General features: G+C 42.8%; 1 protein-coding gene across 6 annotated transcripts in view; it reads right to left on the bottom strand.

Moving 5' to 3' along the window:
- The window catches only part of LOC124860481 (transcription factor COE3-like), a 160,696-nt gene that overhangs the window by 95,024 nt on the left and 46,828 nt on the right, over positions 1 to 18,844 (bottom strand). For all 6 annotated transcript variants that reach the window (XM_047353839.1, XM_047353838.1, XM_047353837.1 and 3 more), the window contains exons 5-6: positions 11,910 to 11,983; positions 896 to 964 (exon numbers count right to left, since the gene is read on the bottom strand). In XM_047353839.1, coding sequence (XP_047209795.1) covers positions 896 to 964; positions 11,910 to 11,983 — 143 coding nt within the window. The remainder of the gene's footprint in view (positions 1 to 895; positions 965 to 11,909; positions 11,984 to 18,844) is intronic.

Genomic DNA, 18,844 nt, shown 5'->3' with positions numbered 1-18,844 from the left:
AAAACATGCAGTTAGTTGGCAGCTGAAGTCTGGGAATGCATAGATCTGATTGGTGGGTTGGAGCTACAGCCTGGATATGTTGTCTTGTTCGTGGTGTTGATTAAATCGTTCGCACAGACGAGCCTCACGTCGGAAGCAGGAGGTGAGAAAGAAGTGAGATGCCAGAAAACAGAGAAGGCAGGAAGAAACAAAGAAGGCAGAGTGATACCAGCTGTGCACAGACAGCAGCTGGATGAAAAAAAAACCTCTGCTCAAGGTTTGCCATGCTTATCTGCACCCATTTTATGTTTTAATTACTCTGCACAGCTCAGACACTGATGCTCACAGCGCAGTTCTGTTATAAAAACACTTGCTGTATTCAAGGACCAGCACATAATCTGGTCCATCTTACAGTCCCTTCAGGTTCTGGGGGAAGTTTAGGAAAACCTTTCTGCATAGGCTGGCGTCCCTGAAAGCAGCAAAAACTCCTTTAAAGTTTAAAACCAGAGGATGAACCTTTCACTAAATGCATCTGGTTCTAAAGTTTCATGATGGCTCAGAATAATGACCTGGTTTTAGTGTTCCTCTAGAACTACCAACTGAACTTGATCTGTTTACCAAGATGAAGCTGCAGATGTCTAAACAGGACCACTTTGACGTTAAAGAATATTTTAATGGGTAAAACGCATAAATGTGAGAGGTTTTGAGTCTCTGGGTAAGAAGTAAGGCAGTGCATGTGATTGCGTTCACTGGCAGTCACATGGAGAGAAACAGAACAACTGACTGAGCTTCAGCTCCAGAACCAATAAGATGATTAAAGACAGACCTGAAGTGAACCACTGAAACAGAAACCTGAACCCATCTTCAATCTATGACTATTGCACAGCTCAGGGAACGAGGTCTGGTGAGTCCCTACCTGTCGATGATGACCGGGTCCGACGGCGTCTCGTTGCGGTTCCCACAACTCTTCTTGTCGCAGCACCGACTGTGGAAGAAAGAGGGAGAGTTAAAACATAGAACAGATCCAATCATCTTCAGAACTACTGTCCTGGTATCTGTGGTCCCTTACATCGATCTCTGATCTGAAACTCAGCTCTCCAGCATCATCCTGATCAGATGAACTTCCTCCTTATGATGTGGAGGAGGAGCACTTCTACCAAGCTCCTCCTGAATAATGGTACTTCTCTCCTTGTATCCAAGGTACATCCTGATCAACAGAGGAAGCTTCTTTTCAAATGCAGGATCTGGTTCTTTCAGTCCTGATCCATTTCTCAGGACCAGAGGTGAGTGTTGGAGCACAGATGAAGCAGTAAAGCCTGAACTTCATCTTTCAGCTCAGCTACGTCTTTCCCACCACCGACTGGACCAGAGAAATCATTACAGTCGATGAAGCTCTGATCCTTCTCTCCATCATGGCAACCATGACTGTGTCTTCAGGATCAGATTGAACTGATTAAATATTTCTGCATTTAAACCGGATTGTTTGTTGTGGAAAATGCTTTGAGACCAACATCTGTTGTCAATCTGCACTTTATGAAGAAACTGAACTTGTAAACAAGAATTCCACCTCTTGTTCAGTAGAGACCCGTGGCCCTAACTGCTTCACACTCAGCACACACTTATGCTCATGCATTAAAGGTGCCAACAGAGCCACATCATCTAAGAAGGCAAGGATGAGGTTCCTAAAGCCGAAAGCAACCTCTCCGAGACTGCAGCTTCATGCACCGTCCATCAGAACCAGGACAAGGGAAAGAGTTAACTAGCAGTTCCTGCTCATGTCAGACATGGACAAGATGGCCTGGAATAGCAACGGCCCGACCTATATTCCCACAGTAATCTCCTTCATGAGCTTCCTCCAGGTTGACAGAACAAATGTGAACTGGAAAATCCGTCATTCATGAGTCTCTCAGTAACTCCACAGCCCGAATGAAACCCAAACAGATCCTCCTGAATTCAAGGGCTAACGATCAGTCAGTCTCCTCTCCAAAAGCCAACACCAAAGGTGGCTGTTCTGCCTCCATGTTTTCCTACTTGAACACACCTTATGGAGACAAACGGGTTAATACCAGGCTCCTGCAGAATCTAATTGAAAGTAAATCAGTTCTCTTGGACAAGGGACACATCTAAAAACAAGAGGACAGTATGGCAGGTTCTCTGCCTTGAAGAAGTTTCCCAGGGAGGTTCTAGAGTTCTGATCCACCTCAGCCAAGCCAGTGATTACCAGTTCTTGGGCAGTTTAAACCATCCTTTTCTAAAATAACACTTTACAAGCATTAGGTTGGAAGAATAAGGTGTCACAAAGACAGAAGCATAAATAATGAAAATAATATAGAGAAGAATAAATTTAATAAATTGCATTTTCCCTGATTTTAAAATTTGGAGATTGGGAGTGAAAAAACAAACTGTTTTTGTGCAGCTGGGTGGGGTCCAAACCAAGGTCACTGACAGTTGGACAACACCCAGCGCCTGATGGTCCTCACCACCCCCCCCCCCCCAGACTCCATCCACAGGTTATTGCCTCTGACAAGCAGCCAACAAACTGGACAAGTTTTCCCCAAAACAGCCGTCCAGGCAGCCAGAGGATGAAGAACCAGTCCAACAGCTTGCCTGTCCGGGATCTACAGAAGTACCCAGAGAGGGCGGCGGTTTTCCACTGATGCTCTGCAGGGCCGGGCAGAGTCTGCTGAGACTCATCATGTGAGGGTCACTGTGGTGGGTTGAACAGCAGATGGCTTCTTCCAACACATTAATATCCATCAGACAGATGTTTGCAGAACTACTAAAGACAAGCAGCAGTGAGCCACTCTGAACAGGAAAATAAACTAACAAAGTTGCAGAAAAAGATTTGAAAAATTATTTCTATTTTTACAGCATGAAATAAAAAAAATCCACTTAAAATATTTTAGGATTAAAAAAAAAAGGAATAGTAAAATGAATTCAATTTAATGGTTTTCTTTCTGTTTATGACTGTTTAAATTGTACGTAGATTCTCACTGAAGGCATCAAAACTGTGAATGAACACATATGGAAATATGTAGCAATCAAAAAACTGTACAATAACTTTAAATATGTTTTATTATTTAGATTCCTTAAAGTAGCCGCCCTTCGCTGTGATGATTGAAATATTAACCTTTGACCTTCTCTCAATTAACCTCTGAGAAGTTCTTTCAAGACTCTCTGGAAAACCATTCCAGGTGAGCACCTCATGAAGCTCCTGGAGAGAACGCCAAGAGAGCGAAGCAGTGATCAGAGCAAAGGGAAGAATCTAAAATCTAAAAATGTTTAAAGTTATTTTACACATAATTCCATGTGTTCATTCACAGGTTTGTTGTCTCTGGTGAGAATCTACAATGTAATATATATATATATATATATAAGCATAAAACTGTCATTCTCACTTCCCTCTACAGAAGACAAACTGATCAATGCTGGCTTACTACAAGTAATGTTTAGGAAATCTTGGGTCTTTATTTTCTTTTTGTGGAAATTTAGACTGCTGATTTTAAGAGATGGTTTTAGACTCAAATCATCACAGGATCCTGCAGGATTAATAATTTACTGAAGCTGTCTTACAGTCAAAGCCCAAGGAAAATTACCAGGGGTTTTTATTAACATTTTCACAATAAAATAAAATGTGTTTTACACATTAAAATGCTGCTGAGACAACAAATCGGAAGTGTAAGGTAACATGTCAAGCTGATCCAGTTCAGATGATCCGAGTCGTTCCCATCTTCCAGCCTCGAAGGAGACAGAAACATTCCAATGTTTGTCCAAATTAATTTCATGCGCAGCACATCAGGGTGAGCTCCAGCTTTCTGTAATGCTAATGTGAAAATGCATCCATCATTAATAACAACAATGCTAACTTAACATAAGATCTAATTTTCTGCCAATAATCTGACAAGCTCCTTCTCTTACGGCACTAATCAGCATTAACATATCTTCTGGTAATTCTTAAAAATTAATCATGCTGCATCTGACCCGTGACGTCCAATTATACTCCTGCATTGGCCCCATGCTGTCCTGAATCAAATTGCCATTTGACAAACAAGCGTCAAATCGAGGCTTCGAATGCCAAATGAGACACTTTATGAATCATTTATCACGCTGTTTGATCTCTAAGTAGAGAAAAATCATAAAATCAGTGCAGTGCTTGTGTCTGGGTGGCTGAATGCGTGTGTACGTGTGACTGTTGCCACAATAATTTATTCCCCCAGCTACTTGGAACCATTAGTGAAAGTTCCAGGAGACCAATTAGCATTGGTAACCCACTGGTGCTGCTGTGGTGACAACCTCCTCCAAACTGCCAAAGAAGTGTTATAAACAAACCGGACCCCAGGAGCACTGCCGGGGCCCCTCCGGGGACCCGGGGACCCTTTCCAAAGACGAAAACAAACCTTGGCTGAGCGTCCACAATGCCGCCTTAATGACGTTTCCCCCCGGGCCACGGGCGGGCTAACACAGTGGCCAGCTAATGACTGAGAGGATGAGAGGAACAACACACACGGACCTGAGAGTGTGTGTGTGTGTGTGTGTGTGTGGCGTGTGTGTGTGGCGTGTGTGTGTGTGTGTGTGGCGTGTGTGTGTTGGAGGTAAAATAAAACAAATTACGGTTGTTGTTGCTGACACTCAGCTGCCAGAGAGATCTTTCTGAGGCTGCGGCTGCTACAAACACAAAGATAATATTCAGCTCCAGCATTTAGCTTTACTTCTCAGCAGCCACTTCAGACAAGTGGTGCTATAAGCACACAGAGAAGGTCAGGACTGTCAGGGTCTGTAAAACGGAGAGGTTGTCCAAAGACGCCCTGAGGATGTTGGGACAGTGACACTCTGATCACAGTGGCAACAAATCAACAAGCAGGATGCCCGGATTGCTTTCAAAGGCCAAGTGTTGTGATTACACAAAGGCCTAGAACCTCTGTGCAGCAACCGGGCCCCGATGTATCGCTCCAGCCTCAACCAGCGCCACCGCAGCCAGCGCCGCAGCAGCTTAATTCCAGTGCCGCCTGCAGCCTCGCAGCCAGCAGAGCTGACGAGCCTCCAGGAGACCGCGGGCGGGCAGCACCACTGTGCCAGTCTGGCAGCTGCAACTCCGCCTGCTCACAGCTTTAATAAAACCAACCATTTAAAGATGATCAACATGCCACGCTGACTGGATGAAGCAAACGAAGCTGCCAGGCATCAGTGGAGCACAGTCCATCAGACCGTCAGAAAAATCTAAACATGAGCCGTTCCAGAAGACCCGTCTGCACAAATCACTCCTAACAACCCGTTTCAACTGCAGCGTCTTCAGGTGTCTTCTTCTGTAGGAGACCAGCTCTGCTAACTGAAACCTTTCACTACTAATTAAAGAGCCTTTTTGCCTTAAGGTGTGAAAATGTTAAAACCTATGATGATTACAGTCTGCAGGAACTGTCATATAAATGTCCTCATGTAGAAGTTATTTCCTTCAGGGTTTCTGCAGATATACTGAGTTAAAGTCATGTTATAAAATCTGCTCTGAATTTAATTTAATACCACTTTGATCATAGTTCTGACCAGCATCAGATCAATCCAGTAGAAATGCTTGGGATGATGAGGCCTTGAATTATTGATCAACTGCATGAATTTCCTGGCATTTATATCACATTTTCTTGCTTGCTCTTTGCTCCGTCAAACAATAATTCCAATTACAACCATTAATGAATCATTATAAACCACATGGAGCTGCACATGCTGCAGCAGATGGATCAATAAATGGATTTATTGGCTCAGCCAATTAAAAAAACAAACTTTTCAGGTCTGAATGAACTGCGTTTACAAGAGGAACAGTTTATAGTGGAGATTCTCTCAGAATTTCCACGCATCTGATCCACACGACATGTTCTGTTCAGCTAATTTAACTGTTATGAAACCACATGGACACACTCCCTCAGCTGCTAAACCCATCCAGGTATCCAGCCCGATGGGGATGTCCTCACCTGGGAGACGGAGGATGGGCCAATCTCTTACTCATTAGTGGCTGAAAACAACATCCATCAGTGAGAAAGCTGCTTAATAATCTCGCTCCATCACATAATGACTGCAGCTCAGAGACAGACAGCCGCCGTGATGGAGATGAAGCTCCTATCGCAGCCAGGGGGAGGGGAAAACTCAACTTCCAGACAAAGAACCGAAACAGAAACTAAACAACAACAACTCATCCGACTCTGTCCGAGCTCCACCAGCTGAGCAATTAACTCTTCTAAACCTTTTGAATCTGCAGGCAGCAGTTAACAAGTCTTCATTTCAATGTTTCAACCTGAATTAAACAACAGGGCTCATCCTTTATCATATCTTCACATATTTTAGGTCTATACTTCAGGTTAGATCGAGGAGCTTCAGACAAGTCCTTCTTTAAACACACCTGAGCCTAATTAAAGAGCCTTCACAGAACCTGATGAACTGAGGAGGAGGTCACTCAATCATTGTAGTGTAGGAGCAGGAACACACCTGAAAGATGGATCCAGCTGGATCAGATGATTCTTGATGTTCTTGCGCCTGGAACCTGTTTCATATCTTAGTCAGCTCACCAAGATTGGACCACACAGAGAGGAACACAGAGTCCTGATAATGGTCTTGGGTTATGAGCTGCTTCTGTTTTAAACTGACCCCTGACACATCCTAATATGTTTTTACATGTTTAGTCTGAAGACATATTTCACCTTAAAGCAATTAGACAAACTATAAAGTTAGTTTGATGACAGGACCCACAGCTGTGCCTCCTCTGGTAACATTACAGCATCCTGCAGGCAAACAGGGAATACATTTATCCTTTTCTTTTCCTCATTCCTACTTTCTTTCTCTATTTTCAGAATCAGAATCAGCTTTATTGCCAAGTTCTTACATACAAACAAGGAATTTGACTCTGGTACACTTTGCTCTTTGGTTTTGTTTTTGCATTACAGAATATATAAATGTTGTTTTGTTCTCTATTAAATGTTCATCAGAGAAATTGTCTCTGTGGCGGCTGGTTTTTTCTCCATTTTTGAACTTCCAAATTTAGCCACATGTGCTGCACAAACAAACTGAACCATCCAAGTTATGGAAAAGTTAACAATTTGTTAATTTCGTTTGTTTCTGAGTTTTCACTGTTGACCCAAAATGTTTATTTCTACACAAAATTCGGACAAATCAGCCGGGATATGGAACAGATGTTAAAAAGGTCTGCAGCAGCATCATCTCACACATCAACAGAACAACTCTCAGTCTTCTCCCCTAACATTTTAGCAGGTTGGAGCATTCAAATGGATGGATTTTTGAATATTCCTCTCCTGATGGTCCAGAACCCTGACTCCTGTTCTCTTGAGTTCTTGAGTTTGTGTTTTGTCATATTACCTGGTCTAGTCCTTTGTTTTCTGTCTCCCTGCACCCCAAGCCCACACCTGTTCTGTGTTTTCCCCTGATTGTCTGGTCACGTTTGTCATTGGTTCCCCTGCTGTTCAGTTTTTATATTTAAGCCCGTTTGTTTCCGTTGTTCCCCGCTGGTTCCTTGTGTGTTGTTTGTGTTTTGTGGCACGCCTGGTACTCTGTCCGTGTCCAGCCATGAAAAATAAAGTGTCGTCTTACCTGCAAACTTTGACCTTCAGGAGTTCTTCCCCACATTTTGACAGAAGGAACCAGCCAACGGGACCAAGCGGGAGGAATGGTGAGGGAATTCAAGAGGGGTGAGGTTCTGGCCAAATAATTTTTTCACCTGGTGACCTCTCCCAGCTCACCATGGAGAAGGCTGGAAATAGCTGGCAGCCTCTAAGACCTGCTCGAGGCGAGGAGGGATTTTTTCCCTGATCCTCGGATCCACCACACCATCGAGGCCGAGCGACAAAGTGCTGTAGATGAAATTGCCGCGTCTATGAGGAGATCTCGTGCTCCCTCCTCCACCCTGGTCGCGTTGTTTAGTTTTTGTTTTGTGGGTGTCTGGGATCCACGCTTAAAGGGAGGGACTATGTTATACCTGCTTATGTTTTGAGTTCTTGAGTTTGTGTTTTGTTATATTAGCTGGTCTAGTCCTTTGTTTTCTGTCTCCCTGCACCCCAAGCCCACACCTGTTCTGTGTTTCCAAAATATGGATTTGGTCAGCTGGTCTCTCAATGCAATTGATCAAATTTTCTCAACGAGAAGACAGGGTGAAGGAGAGCCCACTTGCCCGGTCGGGACATTTTTCTCCGGATACACGATGGACTCCTGGCAGAAGTGGAGGATTGTGTGTCTGTCGATAATGTCAGTCGAGGATGTGGAAGATGTGTATATAATTGGATGTTTGATATCAGGATTTCTGCTTTTTGGAATCAGCGGTTACCTGGCATATCGAGAAATTCGGAGAATGTCAGCAGCTGTTCTGGCCATTGTGAGGCTGTCTGGCATGTATGATGGGATCTTCAGAGCGATCAACACTCAGACTGAGATGTTACGTGAACTGAATCGCAGACTGGATGTGATACTTACACAGGATCGCAGGCAGGTTGCGGTTCCAGGACTCAGGGGTTAAATGGGATAAATCTTGGAGAAAGTTGTTCGCTCGGATCTGGCGAAAGACCAGGAATTTGGCTGTTTGGATTCGCCTTTGAGAAGAACCAGTGAGACTCTCAAGGCTGACGGAAAATTAAGAGTCAGCCTAACCCAAATAATTATTGTTTTTCTGAATCTGGCTCCCCTGCACGGCCTTGATGGCTGGTTATCTTCAACTTCTCCTGGAAGTTAAGTAAATATGACGCTCTGCTCCCTGTGCCTCCTCCCTTCCCTGAGGACATCTGTGGACCTGCTCAGAACTTTGTGGCCGGTTGATGAACATTCCAACGAACCATCAAGGACAATGGCCTCTGTGACAGAGCTTCATGGACTTACTTGCACACACTCACTTACACACACACACACATGCTCAAGATAAACATATGCACCTCCTCACACCACCTTCACCGTTCCCAGCATGATGTTGTTTTGTCAACTTGTTGCTTCTTTGTTCTGAGGTTTTTTACAATCTCAAACTGTATCTTGCTAAGGATCAAGTTTGAAATATGATTTTTTTCCTCTACTTACCTAATGTGGCCTCTTTTCTCATCTAACAAGGGCAGCGCCTGTGAGTGGGCAGCAAAGCCTCGGTGACCCGTCTCCCTTGTCTTATGTCATGATGTATGTTTGGATGGGTTGTACCGGACTTCTAATTTCCCCTCAGGGATCAATAAAGTATCTTTGAATTGAATTGAATTGAATTGTCTGGTCACGTGTGTCATTGGTTCCCCTGCTGTCCAGTTTTTGTATTTAATCCAGCTTTCCCCAGGATTTGTTAAAGGGTTAAAGTTTGTGTACAGCAAGGCTTGGCACTAGCAGCTGCAGTAATGGCAGAGGTTACTATAAAAATAAATCATTTTTATACAATTAATTTGTCACAAAAGTAGTTTTAAGATGTTTTTTTAGTGAGAAGGTAGACCTCAAAACTTAATATTTGCTGTCAGTTCATCCAGAGTGAGCCTACATTTAAATGTGTTTTCTGAGTTTTCAGAGCAGTGGAGCTCCACTTAAGGGCTGGTCTGGCTGCTAAGCTAAGCTACTAACCGAGCAGCTGGACTGGGACTTCCTCACTAACTGCTGCCTGATCCTTATATAAATATTTGCTGATGATTAGACAGTCAAAGAATCGATTTCCTGTATTTCTGGACTGATTATCGGGCTTTTTTATTGTAGTCATCATCAGTCAGTCATTTTCTAGACCACTTCTTCCATAGTGGGTCACAGGGAAGCTGGTGCTTATCTCCAGCAGTCTATGGGCGAGAGGCAGGGTACATCCTGGACGGGTCGCCAGTCCATCGCAGGGCAACACACAAACAAATATGCACACACTCATTCACACACCTAAGGGCATTTTTTTTTAGGCTTTTTATTCTAATAAATACATATTTTACTAAAAACATGTTCTGTAGTTATCTGATATGAGTTTACCTGATGTTCATCAGTATTTAATAGTTATTGTAAATGAATCATGCAGTTGTAAAGCAACAACTCTGACCTGATCCAGGTTGAAAACTATTCCTGCTAATTGATCCAGAGCAACTTAAGGAATAATGGAATGAATTAATCAGCTGTATACCTCTAAAGCTGTTCATCTATCATTTATTAGTTGAAACTAAAAAAATACTTATTAGCTAACAGTCTTTTAAACACAGTAAAAGAGTCGTGCCATCTGCTGGACTGAAGGTGTATTGCAGTTTTCTTCCCAACTTCCACATACATTACGCTGATTTAAATAAAAGGTTGGTGGAAATGGAAAAAGAAAGTACAGAATTCCCTGGGATTCCCATTACCCGGGTAAAACAAATCCTGGGGCTTCTGGTGGAAAACTGGCTATTAATTCACTTTTTTTAGTTATGTTTAATTTGAACCAGATGAAATGGCAACAACATTATTGGTCTGGCATCCAGCCATGCCAGTCCAACTGGTCCAGGCCAGTTTAATATATATACTAAATACACTTTATACACAATAAAGTGAAAATAAAGCATTGAATAGAGAGAATAAACTCAGGATTTGTCTCAATATATAAACAGCTTGATGTTCACCAATGTGGTTGGATCCATCCACCCACTCATCCATCCGTCCTTTCATCCATCCATCCATCCATCCATCCATCTAATGCAGCTGTAGGATGTTTCCATACAACAATAATAACAATAATCTCTGAGTTATGTCCTGTTTGGAGATGAACTGAAACTCCCCTACTTTCTTGGCTCAGTCAGTCAGTCATTTTCTACCGTTTATTCCATAGTGGGTCACGGGGGAGCTGGTGCCTATCTCCAGCAGTCTATGGGCGAGAAGCAGGGTCACCCTGGACAGGTCGCCAGTCCATCGCAGGGCAACACACAAACACTCATTCACACACCTAAGGGCAATTTAGAGTGACCAATTAACCTAACAGGCATGTCTTTGGACTGTGCGAGGAAACCGGAGTACCCGGTGAGAACCCACGCATGCACGGGGAGAACTTGCAAACTCCATGCAGAAAGACCCCCGGCCGGGAATCAAATCCAGGACCTTCTTGCTGCAAGGCAACAGTGCTACCAACTGCGCCACCGTGCAGCCCTTTCTTGGCTCATTCAAGTTTATATTTTCTGTAAAGTTTGGGCCTCCAGCTTAGAAATTTGTCCCGTTCTGGTTCCTCTTAAAGAGCTATGCTTAACAGCATTCAGTACAAATTATGTCTAGTAATGTTTGGGTTAATTAAGGTTTTGCTTGTCTGCTTATAGGAAACTATGATGCACTGAGCGTCGGGTCAACTGATCAGTCAATGCCGACTGGTTTGGATGTAACCTGGTTTATTCATCGGATCACGTCCACAGTGACAAGTTCCCTCCAACTGGAAACTAGTGAAACTTCATGCATCAGACTGTTGTTTTCCTGTGTGAAAGTAAAAGTCATAGAACTCATATTCAGACATGAGTTTGTGTCCTATTTTCACCCCGAAGACACACTCACTCCTCGGTCTGAACCAGTAAAACCATTAACTGACAGACAGGCCAGGAAACGTGTTGATTGGTGCGATGAAAGACAAACCAACAGCTGCTCCTTCTCAGTCGACCACAGAAACTGCAGGAGAATGCAGTGACAGAGCAGAGCCACTCAATGTTGATCAGGTTTCACTGCCTTTAAAACAGAGGAGTTATCTTTTCTTAACATTTTATATGAAGTGCAACTTTCATCTCCAACAAAAGAAGCTTTTTTCTCTGTCTGAAGCCATTTTTGTTGGATTTTCAGGTATTAATCTACAGCTGCAGATAAGCACACTTACTCTACAGACTCATTAACACTCCAGAACATGCATTGCTGACAGCCTGACACACACTGCTGCAGGATAACCACACCTGACTCTCAGCGCGCGCGACTGAATAAAAGCTTTGGGCTGTAAGGGACAGGCCGCTTACCTGCACATGATCTCGTGGGTGAGGAGGACACGACACATCTCCGGGTTCTTGTCCTGACCTTCGTACAGAATGGGCTGGTGGGACACAAACACAAAACTGGAGTCACATTCTGATAACTGCTGTCTGTATTTAGTTGCTTCGGATGACACATTTGGTTGTCAGAGGAAAATATTACCGTTTTGAAGATTGAAATTCTTCTAAAACTGAACTATTACATGGGAAAGTAACATTAGGCTACTACAATTACTGACAAACTTGACATGTATGTCAGTATGACACAGATGTCCTAAATCACTTCACATTACTTTGGAAAGGTATGTTAGCCTTCTGTAAATACTCAGTATTGCATTAGGCTACTTCTTAACAATGGTTTTATAGCCTATTATCAAATCACCAGGGGTGGAAAGTAACTAGTTACATTTATTTGTGTTACTGTAATTATGTACAATTTGTCTGTACTTTGTACTTTTTTTAAGGTGTTTACAAAAGCTGAACGTTTGGTTTTACATGGATATGTTTTGAGTATTTTACTTTGTTAAATTTGAAATCACATTCGCTACTAAAAATAATACAGAACTGTTCTAGCAGCAGTATGACTTACACAGCCATGGAGAACAGTGGTGACTCAACAGTTGTCTAGCAGATACTCACTGCCGTCCTCCACGAGCAGTTTAAACTACAAAAGATCACTGCAAAACAAGCTAGCTGATCTGCATCCAAGCATATTAATGGAAAGTTGAGTGGATGGAAAAAGTGGAGGTGTTGGTCCACTGTGTTTTAATAAATGACCTTTAGATCTTTTTAGGGTCTGGGCTAGAAAGAAAAAAAACAACCTGTCTTCACCATCAGATTACCAGAATTACAGAAGCTCTCTTCAGTAGACTTCTACACAAGTTTTAAAAGAAATGGCAAAATTCTTATCACAGGTTAAACAATCTGTATGACAATATGACCTCATAGATGTTAAAATCTTGCTATTGGTCTAAAAAGAACTAAACGGTCATTGGGTCCAAACACATTTGAGAGTTTCTGGTCAGGTAGGAAGCATGTATACCCCTCAGGTCTTCAGAGACCTGCTTACTCAGGGTTCCCAGAACCAGAACTCAACCAAGTGAGGCAGCATTTAGTTTCTAAGCTCCTCAGATCTGGAGCAAACTACCTGAAAACCTGAGATGTTCAGAAACTGTTGGTTTCTTTAAGTCTAGTATATTGCAGCTTCTGATAAAACAATCTGAGTAATAAATAAATTAAAATGCGTGTTTGTTTTATGCCTTTAATATCTGGATTTAAATGTTTTCTTCCATGTAACAATTCATGTTTTATTTTCTTTTTGTCTTTCCATGGAAGTTCTGTAAATAACTCTGGACTCAGTGTATGAATGGTTCTGGATAAAGAAACTACATAAAATAAACAGTATTGGCCTGACATACACTGTTGTTACAGGATGCAGCAAAGCCACAGAGATCAGGGGTGGAAACGAGCACTCATCAGTGGCTGAGTTGGGGTCAATTCATAAAGTAGTGACTAAATCTGATCCACCCACAAGCCTGAGTGGGGAGTGCTGTATTATTGTGATTATATTTAATATTTTATTAAATAATAATTCGGTCTGTTAAGTGTGGTCCGGTGAATACCAGCCCAATTAGGTATTAGGACAACAGAGAAAGGGGTGAGCCGAGCTCTGACATTACCAAACAGCAAACATCTGCGCACACAGGGAATAAATTCACACAATTTCTTGAAATACAATAATTTATTAACAAAAATAGGTCAACTCAAGGTCAAACATATTTCAATCAACAAACTCTTTACTATTCTAGAACAACCCAACTAAACTACCAAGTAGAATGAAAGAATAAGGAATACCAACTATGTACAAATGAGTCAAAGATGGTTAAAAACCATGACCGATAAAATCAGAATCAGAATTCTATATTTGTCATTGCTCCACATGGGTGCAACGAAAATGATGCAACATTACCATTCAATGATATTTATGTTTGAGAACCAAGGATTATCTTGAAGAATCTGGAAATTAAGTTATGTTTGTCTTGGAATTAACTTAGACAATAATCAGCAAACGTTTAGACAACCATTCACAATGCAAGATCCGATAAAACATTATTTAAATAAAATAGCATTTTAAAGAATGATCTGCTGAATAAAACCAACCTTCAATGGTGTTTAATTAGCTGCCTTTATTTAGTACGATTATATTTAAGGAAATATTATTTTGAATAAAACCAACAACCTGAGTCTTAATGGTGTTTATTTAGCTATCATGTTTAGTAAAGTAATATTTAGGGAAATATTATTTTCCTAGATTGGAAACTAACAACCTTTCTGAATAAATGATTCTTAATGGACTCATAAGATGGCGGCGAGTCACGTGTTAACTTAACCGTTAGCGGTTTCAGCTAACCGAGGTAGCTTATAGCTTGCTACCATTCCTTTAAAATGTATCTTTAAAATACCATCAATAAAAGGATTACAGTACATAAGCACTGATGGTGCGTTATTAAATAAAGTTTGTCTTAGCCTTAAAAACACAACACAGAGCACAGCATTAGCTGAGCAGCTAGTCTGCCAGCACTTAAATAGCTGAGCTTCTCACACAAACAAAGGCAAAACATCACGCAATAAACATTATTCAGATTATTTCATCCTAAACTAATTTTCTCTGCTTAAACACTACCTCTTATGAGAACAGTGATGTAGAAAAAATGACTTGGGCGATGAGTTGAGGGAAGCGAAACTGTCCCAATAATCCACATATGGGCATTAACAAACGGCCTAGCGTTGCAGCTGGGAGGGTCGACAGTTCCGGCTCCTTCAGTGGCCTCGGTGCGGCGGGTAGCTCTTGCTACCTGGAAGGCCAAGCAGAAAGGCGTGCAGTGCTCCGGTCTCGTTGTCCTCTGTCAGGCCGGGGAAAACTGCTTCACTTCGAGACGTCTCTTGGGAGCTTCTGTAGCCTCAGCAGGCCTCGAAGGAATGTCAAGCCTTGTCTTATTACTCGCTTTATGAATGAATGCTGAGTATTTTAAACAGCAGATCATTACTTAACTTTGTGGCATACAATCTGCGGGGTCGTAGTCACTTTTGGATCCACGTTCAAGAGATATGTCTGCTCGCCAGCAAGGAGGCATTTGTGTGTTGTGTCCCTCCATTAGCTGCATTGTACAGCCAAGTGAGCAAGCGGAAGGGGAAACGTGTTTTTGTTGAGCTCTGACTCCTCCTCTTCCTGAGCTGACAAGTAGGTTAATGCTATTTATTTTGAAAGATCCAGAAAAGTTCTCACTGGCCTTTAATGTTGTAACCCATGGCTAAACAAACAGGTTTTTAGCTCAGCTTTAAACAAACATAAGTCATTGATGGTCCACAAATCAACAGCTTTGGACCAGCAACAGCTAATGATTTAATGTTCTCCAGTAAATAATATCTGTTCACAGCAGTTCACTCCGAGTTATTTTTGTTTGAGGAGAGGTCATAATCTGTCATATTTCATAATAATCAACTAGTCCAAACTAGGATCAGAACCACGGCCAACAGATTTCAAAATTGTTATAAAAATTCATCAGAAATAAAGGAATGTGAGTTAAGAACATGAGAATAATCCTGTGTGTTTACAGGTATTGTTATCATACTGGCACGTCTGCTCTACCCTGTCTCCCTGGCTGCAATCAGCAGATTAGATGCACCTGGTGGCTCCTGCAGTGTAGTGCAATCTATGTCATGCCAAGCACCTGTGTCTTCCCTGATATATACTGACTCTGACAAGCATCTGGTTTATGCCTCTACTTGCCCCTTGCCTGACGTCTCTTGTTCCGATCGTTGACCCTGTTTCTGCCCTTGGATTATTGAGCCACCCTAGCCCTCGGATTATTCAGCCTGGAGTCATTTCTTACCTGTGCTGTGGAGATCAAAGCTTGTCGCCCACTGAGATTTCCCCTCTGGGTTTCAAGTTCCACTCAAGACAAAAGCAGTGATTCCTGGAAGCTGTGAAGAGTGTTACCTGTGTGACGTTTTCCTGTGGCTGAATAAACCTTTTAAACTTTCTTTACTGTGTCTGGCTGAATCTTGGGTCCGCCTTTTTCTGATTCATAGCAGAAGAATCTGGCCAAAAATGGACTCATTGCCAGCACAACAGTGGCGTACCCACGTTGATGAGACCCTTTTCTGGTTGGGTTCTGGCATGGAGGAAATCATTTCCACATTACGTTCTGGCAATCTTGTCTTCGAGCCGCCACCGTCACAAAGAAACCACACCCAAGTAACACGGACAACAGCAGAGGTAAGGAAGCCACGCCTCTCTCCGCCTGAGATGTTCAGGGGAGCTTTTCTAACTCAGTGTGAAATTCATTTTGAGCTTCAGCCGTCATTCTTTCCCACTGAACGTTCCAAGGTGGCGTTTGTCATATCTCTGCTGGCAGGAAAGGCAAAACAGTGGGGAACTGCTGAATGGCATAACAGGTCTGCACCTTGTAATCATTATGAAACTTTTTCCAAGGAACTCATTCGAGTTTTTGACCCGGTCATTCCAAGTCGTGAGGCCGCAAGAGGATTATTGTCCCTCAAACAGGGTGATCAGCCTGTCTCGACCTATATAATTGACTTTCATTTTTTGGCTGCAGAGAGCCGTTGGAATGAGGCAGCACAAATGGATGCATTCATGAAAGGATTAAACGAAGACATCAAGGATGAGCTAGCGACCAATGACTATCCTTCTTCCCTGAAACAACTCGAGGATTTGGCTGCTCGCATTGATATTCGGCTGGCAGAGAGAAGGAAGGAGAAGCGCCATGAGAAGGGTCGCTCATCATTAACTCAGGTTTCTGTACACCGGTATGAGAGAAGGAGTCGGTCACCTCTCACTGAGGAAAATGAGAATTGTGAGCCCATGCAATTGGGCAGAACCAAGATTACCCCTGAGGAGAAAGATCATCAGAGAAGATTCAAGCTCTGTTTTTATTGTGGAGAGAAGGGACATTTAGCACTCAGGTGTCCACTAAAAGGACAGGCTCAGCAGAGGAAGGGAGGTCTCTACTGAGCCGAAGTCAACTATCTGCCTCCTCCTTCTTGTTTCCTGCCCATTTTCAAACCTCTTCTTTGTCTCTCCAGGGGACCGTGTTTATTGATTCAGGAGCAGACACTGAATTCATGGACGAAACATTCGCAAATAAGAACAGCATAAAACTTATTCTGTCAGCTGACACAAGAAACGTGCTAGCTTTGGATGGTCACAGCATGAACAATTCACATCTCAGGACGGAGGAGATTACCTTAACAGTTGGAGGTAATCATCAAGAAAAAGTAACTTTCATGATCATTAATTCACCTGAACTTCCTGTAGTCCTAGGGGCCTCCTGGTTGCAGAAACACAACCCTCACATCGACTGGAAGAAAATGGAAGTTCTGGGTTGGTCTGAGTCATGTTCCGCTGACTGCCTTTTGTCTGCTGCTACGGAGGTCAGTGTGGAGAATGAGGTTGAGGAGACCTGTCCGGATTTATCCAAGGTACCGCAAGAATACCATGATTTAAAGGTTTTTAATAAAATCAAGGCCACAGCTCTGCCACCCCATAGACCTTATGATTGTGCTATTGATTTGCTTCCTGGCACATCACCCCCTAAAGGCAGAACCTATTCATTGTCTGGTCCAGAGCACAGGGCCATGAAGAGTTATGTTGATGAGGCATTAAAGGCAGGGTACATACAACCCTCTTCCTCTCCTGCAGGTGCTGGTTTCTTTTTTGTTGGGAAGAAGGATGGTTCATTGAGACCATGCATTGATTATAGAGGCCTTAATGAGATAACACTTAAAAATAGATATCCCTTACCACTCATGAACACAGCTTTTGATCAGATCCAGGGAGCCAAGATATTTTCTAAGCTGGATCTAAGGAATGCATATCATCTGGTCCAAATTAGAGAAGGAGATGAGTGGAAAACGGCTTTCAACACGCCTACGGGCCATTATGAATACAAGGTCATGCCATTTGGACTTACTAACGCTCCTGCAGTTTTTCAGTCATTGGTCAATGACGTACCAAGAGACATGGTGGGTCAATTCGTATTTGTTTATCTTGATTACATACTGATTTATTCTCAAGATCTGGAAACCCACACAAAACATGTCAGAGCTGTTCTCCTGCGTCTTCTCCAAAACCAGTTGTTTGTCAAGGCAGAAAAATGTGAGTTCCACATAACTACCACTTCCTTTTTGGGCTTCATCATTTCCCCAGATCAAGTGCTTGTTGACCCCTCCAAGGTTATGGCCGTATTGGAATGGCCTGTTCCAACTGATCGCAAGCAGCTTCAAAGATTTCTAGGCTTCGCAAACTTCTATGGGAGGTTTATTAGAAATTACAGCCTGGTTGCTACTCCCCTAAATGCTCTTACCTCTTCCAAGGTGAAATTTGTGTGGAATAAGGATGTAGAGGTCTTCAATAGGTTAAAGGAACTCTTCACATCAGCTCCAGTGTTACGGTCTCCTGACCCAGAGAGACAGTTTATCGTGGAGGTGGATGCCTCAAGCACTGGGGTCGGAGCTGTATTAAGCCAAAAAGGTGAGGATGATCGTGTTCACCCATGTGCCTTCTTTTCAAGGACTCTGTCACAGGCTGAGCAGAATTACGACGTGGGAGACAGAGAGTTATTGGCTATCAAGTTGGCATTGACAGAGTGGAGACATTGGCTGGAGGGGACTAAGGAGCCGTTTATGGTGTGGACTGACCATAAGAACTTGGAGTACCTGAAATCAGCAAAACAGCTAAACCCCAGACAGGCTAGGTGGGCTTTGTTTTTTGGTCGTTTTAATTTCTCCCTATCTTACAGGCCAGGGAGTAAAAATGGCAAACCTGACGCCCTATCCCGGATTCAAGAGCCTGAAGAATCTCAGTCTGCGTGTGAAGAGGAGTTTATCCTTCCTGAAACCGT

This window comes from Girardinichthys multiradiatus, chromosome 23 (genome assembly GCF_021462225.1).
Source record: "Girardinichthys multiradiatus isolate DD_20200921_A chromosome 23, DD_fGirMul_XY1, whole genome shotgun sequence".
Classification (NCBI taxonomy): Eukaryota; Metazoa; Chordata; class Actinopteri; order Cyprinodontiformes; family Goodeidae; genus Girardinichthys; species Girardinichthys multiradiatus.
This window is presented reverse-complemented; position numbering and strand designations above follow the sequence as displayed.